This window comes from Brachypodium distachyon, chromosome 2, assembly GCF_000005505.3.
Source record: "Brachypodium distachyon strain Bd21 chromosome 2, Brachypodium_distachyon_v3.0, whole genome shotgun sequence".
Taxonomy (NCBI): domain Eukaryota; kingdom Viridiplantae; phylum Streptophyta; class Magnoliopsida; order Poales; family Poaceae; genus Brachypodium; species Brachypodium distachyon.
The window spans coordinates 6,653,855-6,670,971 of NC_016132.3; the positions used below are offsets into that span (position 1 = coordinate 6,653,855).

Below are 17,117 nucleotides of genomic sequence, written 5' to 3' on the forward strand. Positions count from 1 at the left end.
CTCCTTGCCCTGACGAGCCCTGCGCACAAGGAACCCGCCGGGCGGCCACGTGGCGTCGATGCTCTGTCCGTTTGGTACCGTCCTTGTAGCGAGCGCCCGTGCCCGGGGACACCCTCCCCGGCAAGTGACCTTCCTGGGGAGCGTCCAGACGGGGATTCGCTTGTTGCCTTCCAGGGCAACCCCCGCAGCCTGGCTAGCCCTGCCGGGTAGCTTGTGCGGTGCTGCCCAGGGCGCTATACTTCCGGGGAGCGGGTGAAGCGACCCACGCGTCATGCAACGGTGGTACTCCGGGTGCCACTGGTGCGACAGCGAGCGGGCCGGCAACTAGGAAAGGGAGCGAAGGCAGAGGCGGAGGGAGTCGATAAGGCGCGCGTGGCGGAGGTAGACGGCACCGCGTGGCCATGCAAAGCAGGGCGTCATCCCGGACCTGCAGACCTTGGCGAGCAGGTGGTCCACGAGATCGATGCGGCCGGCGCGGGCGAGGATGACGATCATGTGGACAAGCTGATGTGTCGCCCAAAATGTGGGCCCACCGGTCAAGATTCGAGCAAAACCACCCAAATAAGTGGTTTCGGGTTAAGTGAGACAATTTGACACAAAAAATGTGGTTTTACGGACGGTATTTCGTTAATTAGGGCTACATGACACAGCTGTACCAAAAAATGCGGTTTTGCGGACGGTATTTCGTTAACCGCTCAAAGTCAAGGTCAGAGTGGAGATGAGCAGCTCCATAGCATTGACAAAAAAAAATTTGAGGAATCACTGAGAAGTCTCCCCACATGAATACTTTACTCAAAATAGAGGTGTTACAAGTTCGCATGTCACGAAGAACGGTGGTCTAGCCAAGACCTAGCGGCTAACTCTTGATCAACTTTCGTTAGCCGATGAGACCGTACAGTTGGGTCATCCATGATGTTCTTTATAATTACAAAAGTGTGTCGGAAATATTTCGGAAGACATCCGAATTCCTAGAATCCCAAATTTTCCAAGAAAGGAGAGCAGCATCCCCGGCCAAATAGATTGTGGCATGGATGGCGGTGGTAGGACAGTACATGAAGATGTTGAAACAACCACGTTTAATCCGATCCTAGACCATACCGCTGCGATGAAGGAGCAAGCAAAGAACATGTGGTTCGAGGACTCGGGGCGTGAAGGTGGCATCTTGGACAGACTTTATTCTCAATAGCTGATCTGCGCAGCAGATTACCGCGGAAGTGCCCCTTGTAGAGAAGCCAACCAAAGTTTTTTTTTTTTACTTTGATTGGAACGTTGGCATACCACACAATTGCCGCATCGCTTGATCATTCGGCACACTAGATAGTATGTTGTACACATTCATGGAGCATGATTTTAACACCATGGATAATAGGTCCAATTTGAGACCGTAACACGTCCTGGTCTACGGTAGCCGGGAAGCTCCTATTTGTTTGGCTTTCAGTTTCAACTTTTGCTGATTGTAAAAATCATTTCTTTCGTTTACACATGAATCTGAGAAGCACGTCCGGAGGTGCTTCCTGCAGCTTCTGGAGGAAAGCACCTTCCGATGTGTTTCTCAGTTTCATGTGTAAACAGGAGAACTGCTTACTCCTCAGGGTCCTCACCAACCCGTTAGCCCACATCCAATCCTTGAACCCTTAGGAGACTAAGAACATTTTGAGTAAAAACTTCATTAAGAGATGAGCCGACAATTACATCTGGGCACATCTGTCAGAATCGTTGTCGAAATGGATTTGGTTATTTAGAACACGTGTCTCAAAAATGATGGTTCTGAGATAAATTAGTATCAATTATGATTCCACAAAACACTATCCACGAAATGTGTGGTTCTATGAGAAAAATTTATGTCAACTATAGTTCCGTGAAACTCTATCCACTGAATGTATGGTCTTGTGAAATTTACTCTAGACATTAAGTTTCCAGATTTAACTATACCCGTATATTCCTGTGATGTTCGGAGCATCATCGTCGTGGCAAAAAAGAATGAATGAACGAATACGGAGCTGAACAGCACATGGAACGGAGAGGGGAGGCCGATCGATGCAAAGGCATCACGAAGATACACGGTTCACTGCATATCAAAACATGCACGTGTCACCATTCCACGCGTACTCCACGTACGGTAACCAGCACCAGCCGTGTTGGGCCGTGCGTGCGTGCGTGCCACAGCCGTCCCCGAATTCGAAACGCCGCGGTACACGGTACACATCCCGCCGGCCGGCCCATCCCCGTCCTCTTGGCCCGTCCGTCGTCGTTTCTTCCGGCCCTGTCCCATGACGAAGTACGGTGAACGCGCAGTACAGCACCACCGCAGGCCGTTTCTCCCGTGACTTCCCCACGTAACGTCGATCGACCCACGTACAGATCGCAACGGCGCCTGCCCACGCTTCTCGCCCCGGAACAAAAACGGAGTAGAAAGAAAACGCGATAGGATCGCCGATAGCGGCCGGGCCGGCTAAAGTTGTCGCACTCGCTGCAATATCTCCTCCGCAGGGCCGTTCGACGCCACGTCCGTCCGCAGCGAGCAAGGTGGGTGCGCGCCGGCCGGCATCTCCGCTTTTATAAAAAAATTTAGGGGAACGGCCGCTCATCTCCACTCCCACGCCGCATACTTATACTTACTCTCAGTCTCTGCTGGTCTCTAGATATATACTGCTCTCTGCTAGTTCTACCTAACCGCCGCCGTGTGCTCTCGCGGATCGATCGGATCAACATGGTTCAGGGTGAGTAGATCCGTCGTCAATCGGCATATATGGCGCGAGAGGTTTTTGGCAAGGGGGAGAATTTACCTGATGTTTTGTTCGTCTTTTGGATTTCAGGGGAGGATGTAGTTCCTGTGTATGAATCGGGCGCAGAGGTGAGTGTTCTCTTCCTCCTCCCTCAAATCCTTAGAGCTAGCGAAACCAATCTGATGCGAGTATTACTGTATCAGATACTGATAATGAAACACCTCAATCAGTGGAGACACTCGACATCTCTGACACGGAACTATGTTTTGGTGAACACGACGAAGTGCCACCAACATTTTTCTGTTTTCTATAGTGAAATACTGACGTGGGTACTTTGTCGGGAGGCTCGCATTATTGGAGCCCTGCTTCAGTGCTGCCTGTGCCCTGGTTATGACTAGACAACGCACTAATTAGTGCTGGACGAATTAAGTCGATCTCAGCCCATAACTTGTTGATCAAACACTCTTGCGTGATCATCAAATCATTCCATCTCGCCGCTGCATTGCATCCTCCAGGTCCTGGAGAAGCTGCAGGAGAAATGGAAGTCCGCGGCGGCACCGTACCCGGCCATGTACTCGAGCGTGCTGGGCGGCATCGTGCTGGACCGGGCCATGATGTGCATCCCGATCGACGACCACATGGTCCACCGTGGCCACGGCGTCTTCGACACGGCCATGCTCCTGGACGGCCACCTCTACGAGCTGGACGCGCACCTGGACCGCTTCCTGCGCTCGGCCGCCAAGGCCAGGGTCGGCACCCCGTTCCCGCGCGACGCCCTGCGCTCCATCCTCGTCCAGATGACTGCCGCCTCCGGGTGCCGCAAGGGGTCCATCCGCTACTGGCTCAGCTCCGGGCCGGGAGACTTCCTGCTCTCCTCCTCCGGCTGCCCGGCGCCGGCCTTCTACGCCGTGGTGATCGCGTCGGACTACTCCCAGTGCCGGGACGGGGTGCGCGCCGTGACCACGGGCGTGCCCATGAAGCCGCCGCTGTTCGCCACCATGAAGAACGTCAACTACCTCCCCAACGTGCTGTCCATCATGGACGCCGAGGAGCGCGGCGCGTTCGCGTCCGTGTGGGTGGACGAGCAAGGCTACGTGGCCGAGGGACCCATGGTGAACGTCGCCTTCGTGACCCCTGGCAACGAACTGGTCCTCCCGGCGTTTGATAAGATCCTCAGCGGGTGCACGGCCAAGAGGCTGCTCGCGCTCGCGCCCAGGCTCGTGGAGCAAGGGCTGCTCAAGGGCGTCAGCACGGCGAACGTCACCGCCGAGGAAGCCAAGCGCTCCGTGGAGATGGCCTTCGTCGGCAGCGGCCTGCCCGTGCTGCCCATCGTCGAATGGGACGGCCAGCCCATCGGCGACGGTAAATTATAAATTAACCAATATCATTGATGCAGAGGCGTGGATCGCGTCCCCTTTTCGAAAAAAAAAACCCAATATCATTGGTTGGTTCATTCTTTTCTCTTGGACTGGTTCATCCATGGCGGCTGCGGTTTGGTTGATTCGGTTTATGTGTTGTTGTGAGATGCAGGGAAGGTGGGGAAGCTGATGCTCGCGCTGTCGGATCTGCTCTGGGAGGACATGAAGTCTGGGCCGGACAGGGTCGCGGTTCCTTACAAGTAAAGGCCCAAGAGCTTTAGCAGAGATCGACCGGGTGTGCTGCGCATGGGTTACGTGATGTGCGAAGATAAGTGTGTGAGCTCCCTACTGTAGGAGTGTTTGTCACCTGTCAAATGGCTCAACTCGAGTGATCAAGTCTTGTATAATTTTGCTTGTGTGTGTGTGATGGATCTGGGCCATTCAGCAAATGAATAATACGCTTTTGGGTCTTTCTCTGAAGGCGGTTTGAGTTTCATCTGAATTTGGACGTTTCTAGATCGAATTTAGGTAGCCCCCAAGCGCCGAGTTAACAATTGGACCCGTAAAAAAAAGGAGTTAGAAATTGGACGATTTGATACGTTTGCTATAGTTTGTCCTTTGCTTTTGATTCCTGTAGCCCTCGAGGGTTGAGTCAGCAGTGCTGGAGCCGGCTTGGGACTTTCCTTTTCTGGTACATCGAATAGTTGTAGCCCCCGATGGTCCAGTCGGCTAATCCGAAGTGGCGTCGGGACTCGATTCATATTTTTCGTTTGATTCAGCCTTTTATTGTAAGGTTAGTGGTAGTCTTGTGGAGTTACTTTCGCGAGGCATACAACCTCATGTTTTTTCGTTTGGGAGGAGGTGTTGATTTTGTTTGGTTCAGTTGTCTAGTTTTACCTCCTTTTTGAAAAAAGGAATGGGCCGCACATAGAGTGCAGAACTAGAGATCCTAACCGCCAAATTCCAACGCCTAGGCAGTTTTGTTTTATCGAATGACTGAATTAAGAACTTTCCAACACAATGGCCACTAATGGGACTTAGTGCGCTTGGCAACACTGCAGATCACCATCAATATAGACATCTAGGGACCCATCAGTAGTGACTTTTTTACAAACAATCTGGTTTTAGTGAAAAAGTCAACATTGCCAATGGTGGTGGGCCAATTTTTTAGGCATTCACTATTGGACTGTATCCACTAACGGGCCAATATATCGAGTGCCAGATTTTGGGCCCATTAGTCTTTGTGATCCAAACTAATAACATGCCAAATTTTTCGCTGACTAACGGTGAAACTATGGCCCAAACAAGCCCACTTCCTCAGCCCCCGGGTATATAAAGCCCCCCTCCTTCTTGCTAACCCTAACGTAAACCCTCTTTCCTTCTCTTCTCTCCGGCACCTCTCCATCTCCCTCCGCCGACTCTTCTAGCCTAGCGCCTACCCCCATAGTTTGCTCTAGATCCGCCATGGAGATGCAGATGAGACGACGGCGATGGGATCGCCAAATCTCGCCGCACGATTGGTGTACACCCATCCTCGGCCTTACTGGCAGAACACGAGGATGGATCTACAAGGGTGGCACATCATCAGCGATTGAGTAGGAACCACGCCAGCCGGTAGCCATCGGTGAGGTAATCCGTTTGCCTTCTGTTATGCTCATTGGTGCTCTTGTTTATCCCTTGCTTAAATTGTTCCGACGATTCTTGGTGAAATGATGTATGTTTGCCTTCTGTTATGCTCATTGGTGCTCTTGTTTGTCCCTTGCTTAAATTGTTCCGACGATTCTTGGTGAAATGATGTCTTAATTAGGACCTAGCTTGCATTTTCTTGAAAGACATGGTGCTAAAGGGGTGTCCATGCCGGTTTTCAAGTTTACTTGGTCTTGTATTTTATCCCCTTTTCCATTTGAATGTGTACAAAGGGTGGCAAGGAAGAGATGCTTTTTTATAGCAAAGAGAACTTTGTTGATAGGGGATTACATTCTTGGTTCACCAGATCTGGGATCTCCGGAGGTGCATGTAGAATCCACCGAGTCGATCCAGATCTCATTCCCGATTTATCTATTTCATTGTCTTCCCTATTACAATCTCTCTTCACATGGTGCAACTGCACACTCTGCTGGCATGTCGTATTGTTCTTGATCTCCTCGGCGATAGAAGCCTGTGATGATCACAATAGTTCATCCCATTTCCAGATTATCGATCCGACTCTAAGAAAAATATGTATTCTCTCCACCGCTACCCTCAAGCCGAGTAGATCTAGACATTCCTCGGCTTCAGATTCTACTTCCGAGCTGCAGTGCAAGATGCTCCTAGACACCCCAAGATCACCAAGCCTCTACAATCACGAGCAACAAACATAATTCTTGCTCGTCGGCCCGTGTCCGGTTGAAATGCCGTGTCCACATTAATCTTCATCCAAGAGTTCGGAGACTCCGTCTAGCAGCGTGCTAGCTAGCTGCTCTGTTCTCCCCCGGTTTATCCCGCAGTAGAGTTGTCAGGAGCGGCCCTTTCCCTTTCCTAGTGTTGCATTTTTGCCGGACGGGCAAAAGTGATTTGTTGTAGTTCAACAGGAAAATAACCATGTCAGCTACAATTGCTCGCGTTGTGGAAGGCCATACCAACATCTATATAGATCGATTAGGCACACTGCAAGCCGCAAGAAACATACTGTTCTCGACTTGAATCTAGAGAGGTCTGCAAATCAAGCGGCACCTAGTTTTGTAAAAGAATCTCCAAACTTAAAATGGCAATGTCGTATGTGGACTCCAGATTGGTTAGCTTTCATTATGGTGTCGTCGAGACCCAGATAATTCGGGTCTATGTTATAGACGGGCCAGGCTCTCTTGCTAATTTTCAAAGTTTCTTCTTCGTTTTCTGGAATTAGCTGTGTGTTAATACACCCTCCAAATATGGTTTTTGATAAATACAGATTATATGGCCATGGTATTTTTCCACGAGGATAATTCACAAAGCACCGAGTGCTCATTCCAGGTAAGTAACACATGTGGCATCTCGGCGCCCATCCATGTACACATGCCAATTATGCATGCATGATTGCATGAATGGTTCAATGGTTGGCGTACGCGTTAACTAATAAGGTGCATTCATGGTTTGTATTTACCAGGATATTTCCTTCCTTTTGAAGTCATGTTGATTATTTACCACGTTTCTTTCTATTCAATTAGTAGCGAGACGCAGCTGTCTTGTACTAGTACTAGTTAATTTCTCGACCCCCCTCGTGAAATATCTGAGCTGGGATCGTTCATAGTTGATCGAGCAAGCAGCTAGAGTATGAGCTGTCCTCTTTAAACGCAGAAGAACTTACGTTTCTGGTTATTCTTAAAACGGAATTTCTTAATTAGATCTAATTTTCTTTCCCCGAAGCATTAGAAGGCAGACATGTAAACAAAACTCAAGTTCAACACACGTATATCTGATGAATCGCTAGCTTGATATATATGGAAATCAAATGGATGTAAAGCGGTTACATATAGTAACTGGATGCAAATAGTAACTTAACATAGTCTTGATTGTTTGAGAATTTAGAAGTTTGTCTAGAAATGAAACACATATGGCATCCCTATCCCTGACTTTATTACACGGATATATCAGACCGCGGGGGGTGCACCGGCAAGCCCGGCCACCGGACACCACCCCACCGTCGTTCACCATGGCGCAGACCGGCGCCTCCCGAAGTTGACTGGCGGAGCAACGGCCGGCAGCAGCGAGGCTTCCACATCTGATGATCAGCGTACACAGACATGCAAAATACCGATCGAATAATTAATATAACTTTATTACAGTAGCATTTCTGTGACCAAACACAGGCATGCATGCATCTATTGACTTTAATTAGCTAGCATGTTGCTTACCAGCAGCTGGTTGAGACGGTGCAGCGGCGGTTGGCCCTGGCGCCTGCCGCCGGCGTTGGCGCTTCCACACCTGAGCCCGCACCCAACACACGTATTCAAGATTTAGCATTTCCATGACAAATAGAAAAGAAAATGTTAAGTTACTATTTGCATCCAGTTACTATATGTAACCGCTTTACATCCATTTGATTTCCATATATCAAGCTAGCGATTCATCAGATATGCTTGTGTGGACTTAATTGAGTTGTGTACATGTCTGCCTTCTAATGCTTTGGGTAAAGAAAATTAGATAAGATAATCCATTCGATCTGTTTATGAATAACCAGAAACGTAAGTTCTTCTGTGTTTAAAGAGGACAGCTCATATTCTAGCTGCTTCCTCGATCAACTATGAACGATGCCAGCTCATATATTTCACGAGGGGGGTCGAGAAATTAACTAGTAGTACAAGACAGCTGCGTCTCGCTACTAATTAAATAGAAAGAAACGTAAGTAAATAATCAACATGATTTCAAAAGGAAGGAAATATCCTGGTAAATACAAACCATGAATGCACCTTATTAGTTAACGCGTACGCCAACCATTGAACCATTCATGCATACTGGCATGTGTACATGGATGGGCGCCGAGAGGCCACATGTATTACTTACCTGGAATGAGCACTCGGTGCTTTGTGAATTATCCTCGTGGGAAAATACCATGGCCATATAATCTGTACTTATCAAAAACCATGTTTTGGAGGGGGTATTAACACACAGCTCATTCCATGAAAACGAAGAAGAAACTTTGAAAATTAGCAAGATAGCCTAGCCCGTCTATAACATGGTGTTGAAGTATAAATGGATTGCCTAGCCCCTTCCATTAGATCGGTCTTTTGGTTGCGTTGGCTAGCGCATTAAGCTCTTCATGGTATCAGAGCCAAGAGGTCTCGAGTTCGAGACCCGGTTAACGCAATTAAATTGCAACCCACTTTCGATCCACGTTTAGGCCTGCGGGAGCCACACGTGAGGGGGAGTGTTGAAGTATGAGTGGATTGCCTAGCCCCTTCTATCAGATCGGTCTTTTGGTTGCGTTGGCTAGCGCATGAAGCTCTTCATGGTATCAGAGCCAAGAGGTCTCGAGTTCGAGACCCGGTTGCCGCAATTAAATTGCGACGCACTTTCAATCCACGTTTAGGCCTGAGTGAACCACACGTGAGGGCGAGTGTTGAAGTATAAGTGGATTGCCTAGCCCCTTCCATCAGATCGGTCTTTTGGTTGCGTTGGCTAGCGCATGAAGCTCTTCACATGGATCCAAAGTATCTGGGTCTCGACGACACCATAATGGGCCCAAAATCTGGCACTCGATAGATTGGCCCGTTAGTGGATACAGTCCAATAGTGAATGCCTAAAAAATTGGCCCACCACCATGTCACCACTGACATGCAGGAATTCGGCATCGCAATGTTGACTTTTTCACTAAAACCAGATTGTTTGTAAAAAAGTCGCTACTGATGGGTCCCTAGATGTCTATATTGATGGTGATCTGCAGCGTTGTCAAGTGCACTAAGGCCCATTAGTGACCATTGTGTTGGAAAGTTCTTAATTCAGACATTCGATAAAACAAAACTGCCTGATCGTTGGAATTTGGCGGTTAGGATCCAGTTCCGCACTCTTCTAATGTGTGGCCCATTCCTTTTTTCAAAACGGAGGTAAAAGTAGACAACTGAGCAAAACAAAATTGACACCTCCTCCCAAACAAAAATGGGCAGATCATGTTTTTGAGAAAGGATGGTCCAATGTATAAACTTTTATCCCAATATAAATTATAACCAGCAATTTTTTACCTCAAATATACTAGTAGTATTGAATTTGGGAAGAGAAAAAACGGCATTGGAACAATTTGGCGATAATTTCAATTCGATCAATGAGCAAATCTTAATTCGATTCAATGAAAGACCGAGAAAAATGTCGCCGGCTCCGTGTAAGTTGCTACCCGTCGCATGCTCGCGGTGACGAAGCGTATGTTTGCCGTCCACTGGCAGTCAGCGACGATGATGACGAGAAATACGATGCGATGTTAGTTGCTCATGCTCGTCTGCTCAGCAAAAATACGATACGATGCCAACTGCTCGTGATCGATCGCCAGTCTGCTACAAGGCCCGATCTGATGTGGTGATGTGTATACTACACAACAGAAAGAAAACGAGAACTGGCCGAGAAGATGGGCTATTTGCTCGGACTGATTTTTTTTTTTGGTGGGTTTAAAATACACTAGTGTATATGTAGACGGCTGTATTTCCAGGGTGGTCCATGCCCTGGCCACCCTATGGATCCGCCGGCGAATAGATTGAGCGACAGGCTGTTTGAATATCCAACGATTTAATTGACTGATTTTTAAGCAAAAAACTTAAATCTAAGTTTTATGGGTTTTAAATAAAAGGTTTAAATCTAAGTTGACGAATGAGAGTCGTTGGATTAGTATTATCTAGATCTCATGTTACCCTTTTTTTTCATCATCCATTCCAAATCATAGAGCACATATCATATACAACGTTGAGGAATCAATTAATCTCTAACTAAAAATCACGCAATTTAGATATAGCAGAATAATTATTTTCTTCTTTCCAGTTAAGCAGTACCGAGTAGGGTACATTCAAAACAAAAAAGTAATACCGAGTAGGGGAGTACCGTGTCTCAAGCGCCTAATCTGTTGGATTAAGATCAATGTGTCATCCTCACAACTTAGCTAATCTCTAACTAAAAAACAGGCAACTTCCTAAAGCAAAACCGTTAATAATAAATCCCGCTCGTTGTTCTCAAAGAGAAAGGAAGTACTAATTGAAGAAGAAAACACCGTCCACAACATCTATAATCCCCGTCTCCACATCAGCCAAATCATCTTCCTCCTCTTTCTCATCCTCTGCGAAAGCATTCAGATCAAAGCTAAACTGACGAGATCTCACTTCCATCTACGTGGCATCTTCCTCCTCGCGGCTCTGCTTGCCGATTACCGGACGTTTCATCCACGGGGACAAAACCACAAACGACCTTGAGTCGACCACTTCAAAGGTCATCAACACCACGATTGCATCCTCCAAGCTGACAACCTCGTCATTGCAACCCCTCACCGTTCCTTCCTTCACCGTGTTCTTAACACAGGCCTTTGCATCACGGTCCATCCGGCCGTGTCGTTTATCAATATAACGCGGTGAGGGTTTTCCCGGATCACCTCGAAGAGCATCTCCCCCAGGTAGCCGCCGCAACGCCATAGTTGTCCGGTGATCTCTCACTCTTGACGGCCGCGAGCTGCTTGCCGCAGTGGCGTAGCCAGCTAAAATTTCCAGAGTGGTCCAACAGCGAAAATATTCATACAAATTTATTTATTTTGATGTTTTGATTGTTTTTTAACTATGTTATATAAAGGATTGGAAAATCCAGAGTGGTTCATCGACAACCCGACAACCCCCCTAGCTACGCCACTGGCTTGCAGCTGTGCATGGGAGTAATAATACATGAGTTACCCGGTACCTGCAGGACGGTGAACCCCCGGTAGGATCCGAACACGAGCCTCGCGAGCTCCCGGGCAACCAAGTTGCCGCTGTCATCGTCGTCCCTTCCTCCGAAGAGCAGCCAAGTCGACATCATCCTCGGCGACAAGAAGCTGGTTGGCTTCGCCCTCTCCCACCTCGTCATGCCGGACCGGCACCGGAGCACGGCGGCCGATATGCCGGGAACGATGGCCCTGTGCCACGGCACGCATAGCTCGAGCGCGCCGCACATGAGCTTGAGGTTCTGCGCGGTGAGCTCCGTGAATTTCGGCTTGCGGCAAGCTTCCTGCATCTGACACGGCTCAAGACATCAGATGATTAGTTAGACACCAAATGTCGACGACGTTAGATATGATGTGGATTTGCTTAGATTTTCCGATTGTGCGTATCCACGTTTGTGTTCTATACCTGAAGGTTGCAGCGGTGTGTTGGTCTGCTGAGAAGTCTGTCATGGTAGTGGCGGAGCCACCGAGAAACGGTTGCGGTTGTTGGCGTTGAGACGACGTCCTCGGCTGTTTCTGATTTTGCTTGGCTAGCTTGACTCTCACTGCAAGAAAACGCAGGGAAACATGTATACACAGAATTTAGCACACGCAAGGGCAAATTTCATTATTAAGATGCATGCACCCGGCTAGGCATGCATTTCGATTTTGCTATTTACTCCGACTTATATTACTTGTCACAAATTTATTGTGTAAACTATGTCTAAATACATGTAATATTTCGAAAAAAAATACCGGATAAGAGTAGAAATAATTAGTTGGACATGGATCTGGACGAGTGGCTAGTGTTGTCATCTAGAGTATTGAACAACTAATAATTATCAGATTACGCGGACGTCCGGGAGATGGAGCGAGAAACTACCAAGATACCTTCCGTCTGCTGGGAGTACTGGTTGGAGTGGCCGGAAGTTCCCAAGAGACTGCAGTTGCCGTCCTCCTGCAACTGCAAGAGTCGTACTGATCTCTTTGACAACCGGATGTGGAGGATGATCCGTCGTCGTGTCCAACGAGACGGACACCACCGCGTGGTCTGCGACGCCGGCCCTGCTGCAGGCCTGCCGCCGCAAGCCGACCGACGATAAGCTGGCCACGGCGGCGCGGTCCACGCTGGGGTCGACGAGGACGGAGGCGGCAAGCCTCTCGATCAGCTTGCCGTTGCCGCCGCCCGCAGCAGATCCCGCAATTCGTACGGAGCTGCAGCGCCCCGGCCTGCGCCTGCGCGCCCGCCGAAGCGCGGCGCGGAACGCGTTGGACGGCGCCGGGACGACGTGGTGGGCATTACTCGTCGTCACGACGGGGAGGCGGTCGAGCGCGGCGCCCAGGCAGAGCCGGACCGCGTCGGTGTTAACGTTGGAGGAGCGGAGGAGTAGGAGGGCGGGGGAGGCGGAGAGGATGGCGCTGGCGATGTGGAGCGGGGTGACCTTGGCGCGCCGCCAGGTTCGTTGCCTGCTTCACAAACCCCGCCTCCTCCTCCTCCTCCTCCTCCCCGGCCATCCGCATGCTAGCTAGCTTTGGTTAATTAGCTAGCTCTCGACCTTGAAATCGCACGCCGGCCGGGACTAGCCGCGGGCGGGCGCTAGCAGCAGATTTATCCGGGCCGGGGCGCGCGTGCGTAGGACGTACGTTGCATATTGTTGCACACCGGCCGGACTGCATGCAGGGTACGTAGGAGCAAGTTGTGCTAGCTGCTGCCACGTACGGCGCCCGGCTACGTTGTTACTACGTCATCTTTTTATTGCTACTGTAAATTGAAATCGTGTCTCCTCTTTCTGTGACTCCAGTGCCACTGCCACCACCACCACCATCTTCATTATTGCCCTCATATGCATGCATGTTGCAGTCGTCGTATCGATCCAACCTAGAGTATAATGAGCCGGCGGTGCCGTACGTGGCTTCTTTTGTGCCACACTGACTTTGATTGATCAGAGCTTTTGATCCCCTGTTACGTCCGAGGAATATCAACGACAAGGGGAACTGGCTCGCTAGATGAGATTGGTTTTTTGTGCAACGGCATCCACATCTTCCTTGTGCTTTTAATTGCCTTTATACTGGATATAAATCTTCGCCCGAAAAGACACGACGAGAATCTTTCGCCCAACCGGACGCTACACACACAAAAAAAAACATGTTTGGTTAAACTCTGACTGCAAACATGATTGCTAAACCATATAGAAGTCAAACTCTCCACCTTATACTTACTGGGGTTTGTTCTAAAATCTAATGAACTCTCGAAATAAAACAGATAACTATGAGGCATGTCTTAAGATAACAACGCACCGTCGTGTATTGGTTTCGAACCGTGTGAAACAAAGGATAATAGAGGTATGCATGCCTGCGGTGGCGGAGGACGACAAATTAAATTTTTGATATGGCCAACTCAATAACATGGATCTGTTGACGACATATTACTCCATCTGTCTCCTATTAAGAGATAAAATATTACATGTATCTAGACACGTTTTGTTATATACATTCATATTTTGACAAATTTGAGTCACTTAATATAGGACGGAGTGAGTAGTAGCTTTTGGACCATACATGAATTTCCACCCAAATAAATCAACGAAATATAAATCGGCAAAAAGAAGTTGAAACAAAGAAAAGTCGCACCAATTAATTCCTGCTGGCGCAAGACTAGTTAGTACATACGTAGTGCTCCAGTAGTATAGCCTGTTCACCTCGTAGCTTTTTTTCAGAATCATTCACCTCGTAGCTAAAACTTTTGAGTCCATCCTCCTCCTCCCTGGCATGCCGACCATCCGATGGATTATCACCGCCGATGGATGCTACTCCGTCCGCTCTGCCTACAGACTGCACTTCGACGGCCACGTCCGCTCGAACCACGAGCGCAACGTCTGGCGTGTTTGGGCACCCCCGAAACTTAATTTTTTTGCTTGGCTTCTACTCCACGATCGCCTCTGGTGCGCTGACCGTCTCCAACGCAGGGGCTGGCCCAACGACTACTTTTGCGCTCTTTGTCACCGCAACTTAGAAACCCACATCACTTGTTCGTCGAGTGCCCCGGTGCCCGGCGGATCTGGTGTGAGGTGGCTCTCTGGCCCAACTGTTCCCGCATCGCCACCGCTATTTGCCATGCTTCGGCTTTCATTGGCTCCTTCCACGAGAGGATGATCTCGGCCACTCAGAACAAGCACCGCCAAGGGATCAAATCCATGTTCATCCTCATCTATTGGGCCATATGGCACGAGCGCAACTCTAGGGTGTTCAACGACAAGGAAATTTCGTTTTGCTAGATTTGTTGTTTCATTAAGGATGAGGCCCGCGAGTGGGCTTTCGCGGGTGCCAAGGCCCTTAGGAAGTTACTTTAGGAACCACCTTGATTTTCTTGGCTTTTTCACGCCTCGGTTTTTCTTTCCTTTTTTCTTACTCTTTTGCCTTAGAGCAGCCTTGTAATTATTCCCTCTGCTAATACATCGAAAGCCAGTGTTTGCTGGACCTTTCAAAAAAACTTTTGAGTCCATCCAATCCAGTTCACTTTGTTGCGCTCCTGCCCCCACGTAGTCTGGCCCATCCACCACTTAAGTACCCACGTTAATCGGAAGAAAGGCCCGCCCAGCAGTGGCCCAGTCCGCTAAACGCTTGGCTTTTCTTCCTTCCAAAATACTCACAAATTAAAGGTAGCTGCCAGCTTGTGACATGATTAGTATATATTCAGGTGGGAATATTCTCAAACCCCCCCCCCCCACCCCCCACCGGTGATTGCCTAAAAAAAATACTCACAAATCAACAGAAAAGCTTCTGGTTCAAAAAAAAGAAAAAAAAGAAAAGCTTGAGCAGCGCTAATGGCACCGCCTCTGTCGTCCGGGACTCTGGAGCACCGGCGCCGGGTCTACTCCGCCCCTGACTCTCTGTCCTATATGATCCCTTTTATTCTGTGGTAGCAATGGAGGCACGTCGACGTGCAAAACATCCTCCCGTAGTCTGTGGCAAAGTCTGTGGTCGACATAAGTAAGTACGTACGTCGATCTGTACCTCTACGTGGTGGCTAGCTAGCTTTACGGTCGCCAGAGCGTGTGTGGTTTACCCCCAGATGGATCAACACACCGATCGATATATAGACATTTTTCTGGCAAGGATCTCGACTCGAATCTGCAGCTCTGCCCCAAATCTACAGCGGCTTGATCGGCGGTACCGACGACACTGATGCTGCGCGATCCCAAGATGTCAATGCACTCCAGTCTGCAAACAACATTTGTTTCATGCCTGCGCGCGGGCCGTCCTATGTATGGAAATTAAGCCGCAGCGCAGGTCACAGAGAAAGAGAGCGATCATCAGGACGCTAAAAATGACGATGTCGATCAGCTATTACAGCTAGCACGTACGTACTCATGTCATGGCTGCTGCAGAGAGGCGAAAACAGACAGCATATAACGTGTAGGGGCGGACGCAGAAAAAGATGTAGAAAGGATCAGAATAGAAGAGGTGATTTATCATGGGAGCCAAAACATAAAGATGTAAAACTTACAAGATGGAAAATGCAGGGGCTATGCTGGCCCCCCTTCCTCCACCACTGGAACGCGACCATGAGAAAGGGGATTTATCTGTTCCTCGATGATCTCGACATGACATGAAGGGCACCATCTGTATATCAGTATATATACTCCCTTCGTCGCATATTAAGCGATTCAAATTTGTCTATATATAGACGCATCTATATACTAAAATACGTCTAAATACATGCAATATTTCGGCACTTAATATGGGACGGAGGGATTACTGATCTCTCCGTTCCAAAATATTGACAAACTTTATCAATTTTCACCAATTATGTAACAAAAACTATCGACATCTACAATGTCAAACGAGTATCATCAGACATAATGTGAAAAAATATTTTCATAATATTTTTGATTTGACATTGTATAGAAAATCTTGACAGGCAACCAAAAAAATTGCGTCCTACAGTTTGAAGGAGTAATACAGTATACCGGACCATGCAAATTAATGCTAACATCGCTTTGAATTTTTTGTTGCTTTAGCCTCTGGCCAGCGTAATTGATAAAAATGGCCCCTCTCAAAAGTAATGTCAAAAATAGTCTGACGGAAAGTCTCGAGAGATCCACGTTTCGCTTTCCAACATTCCGCCAACTTGAAAGGCGCAAAGGCGGTTCCGCCTACTGCATTGGACGAATGCACCTGACGAGGGCGGAAGGTTAACTGTACCACATTCATTCCAGACTTGGAATCTTTTTCGTTCGAGTCTGCGTGGATGCATAGGAATCGGCAAGCAGCCTAGCTGCTAGTTCACGGGCACGTTTTACTTTTTCTTTTCTCAAGTTTGGCTAGTACTACCACGTAGGAATCAGGTCTTAGTTGCTCCTGCTAGTTCGTGCGAACGTTAATCTTTTCTTTGCGCGCCTGCAGGTACGGCCGTGGGAATCAGGTCAGGTCCCTAGCCCCTGACAAATCGCTTACCGCCATTTCAATTGGAAACAAGCAGCTTCCGCCTTTCATGTTGACGGAAAGTTCCTTCCGCCTACCCAGTGGCTGAAAAGGCCACATGTCGGTTCTTTTCGTCAGGCCATTTTTGTAGAGGGAGTTATTTTTACCAATTTCATTTTACAGGGGGCCAAGAGAGCAAAAAATTCAATCGTTTTGGAATAGGCCAAT

The 17,117-nt window shown here is 48.5% G+C and overlaps 2 protein-coding genes across 2 annotated transcripts; one reads left to right on the plus strand and one right to left on the minus strand.

Moving 5' to 3' along the window:
• Positions 1-2,391: 2,391 nt before the first annotated feature.
• LOC100846388 (D-amino-acid transaminase, chloroplastic) lies at positions 2,392-4,580 on the plus strand. The gene is made up of 5 exons (XM_010232369.3): positions 2,392-2,526; positions 2,643-2,720; positions 2,817-2,854; positions 3,242-4,088; positions 4,257-4,580. Exons 2-5 carry the CDS (start codon positions 2,711-2,713, stop codon positions 4,346-4,348), a joined length of 987 nt encoding a protein of 328 aa, XP_010230671.1. The 5' UTR covers positions 2,392-2,526; positions 2,643-2,710; the 3' UTR covers positions 4,349-4,580.
• Positions 4,581-11,374: 6,794 nt separating this feature from the next.
• On the minus strand, positions 11,375-16,928 carry LOC112270689. Its single transcript, XM_024458712.1, has 4 exons — positions 16,923-16,928; positions 12,357-12,907; positions 11,893-12,031; positions 11,375-11,776 (listed from the first exon to the last, which is right to left on the minus strand). Exons 1-4 carry the CDS (start codon positions 16,926-16,928, stop codon positions 11,408-11,410), a joined length of 1,065 nt encoding a protein of 354 aa, XP_024314480.1. The 3' UTR covers positions 11,375-11,407.
• Positions 16,929-17,117: the final 189 nt, after the last annotated feature.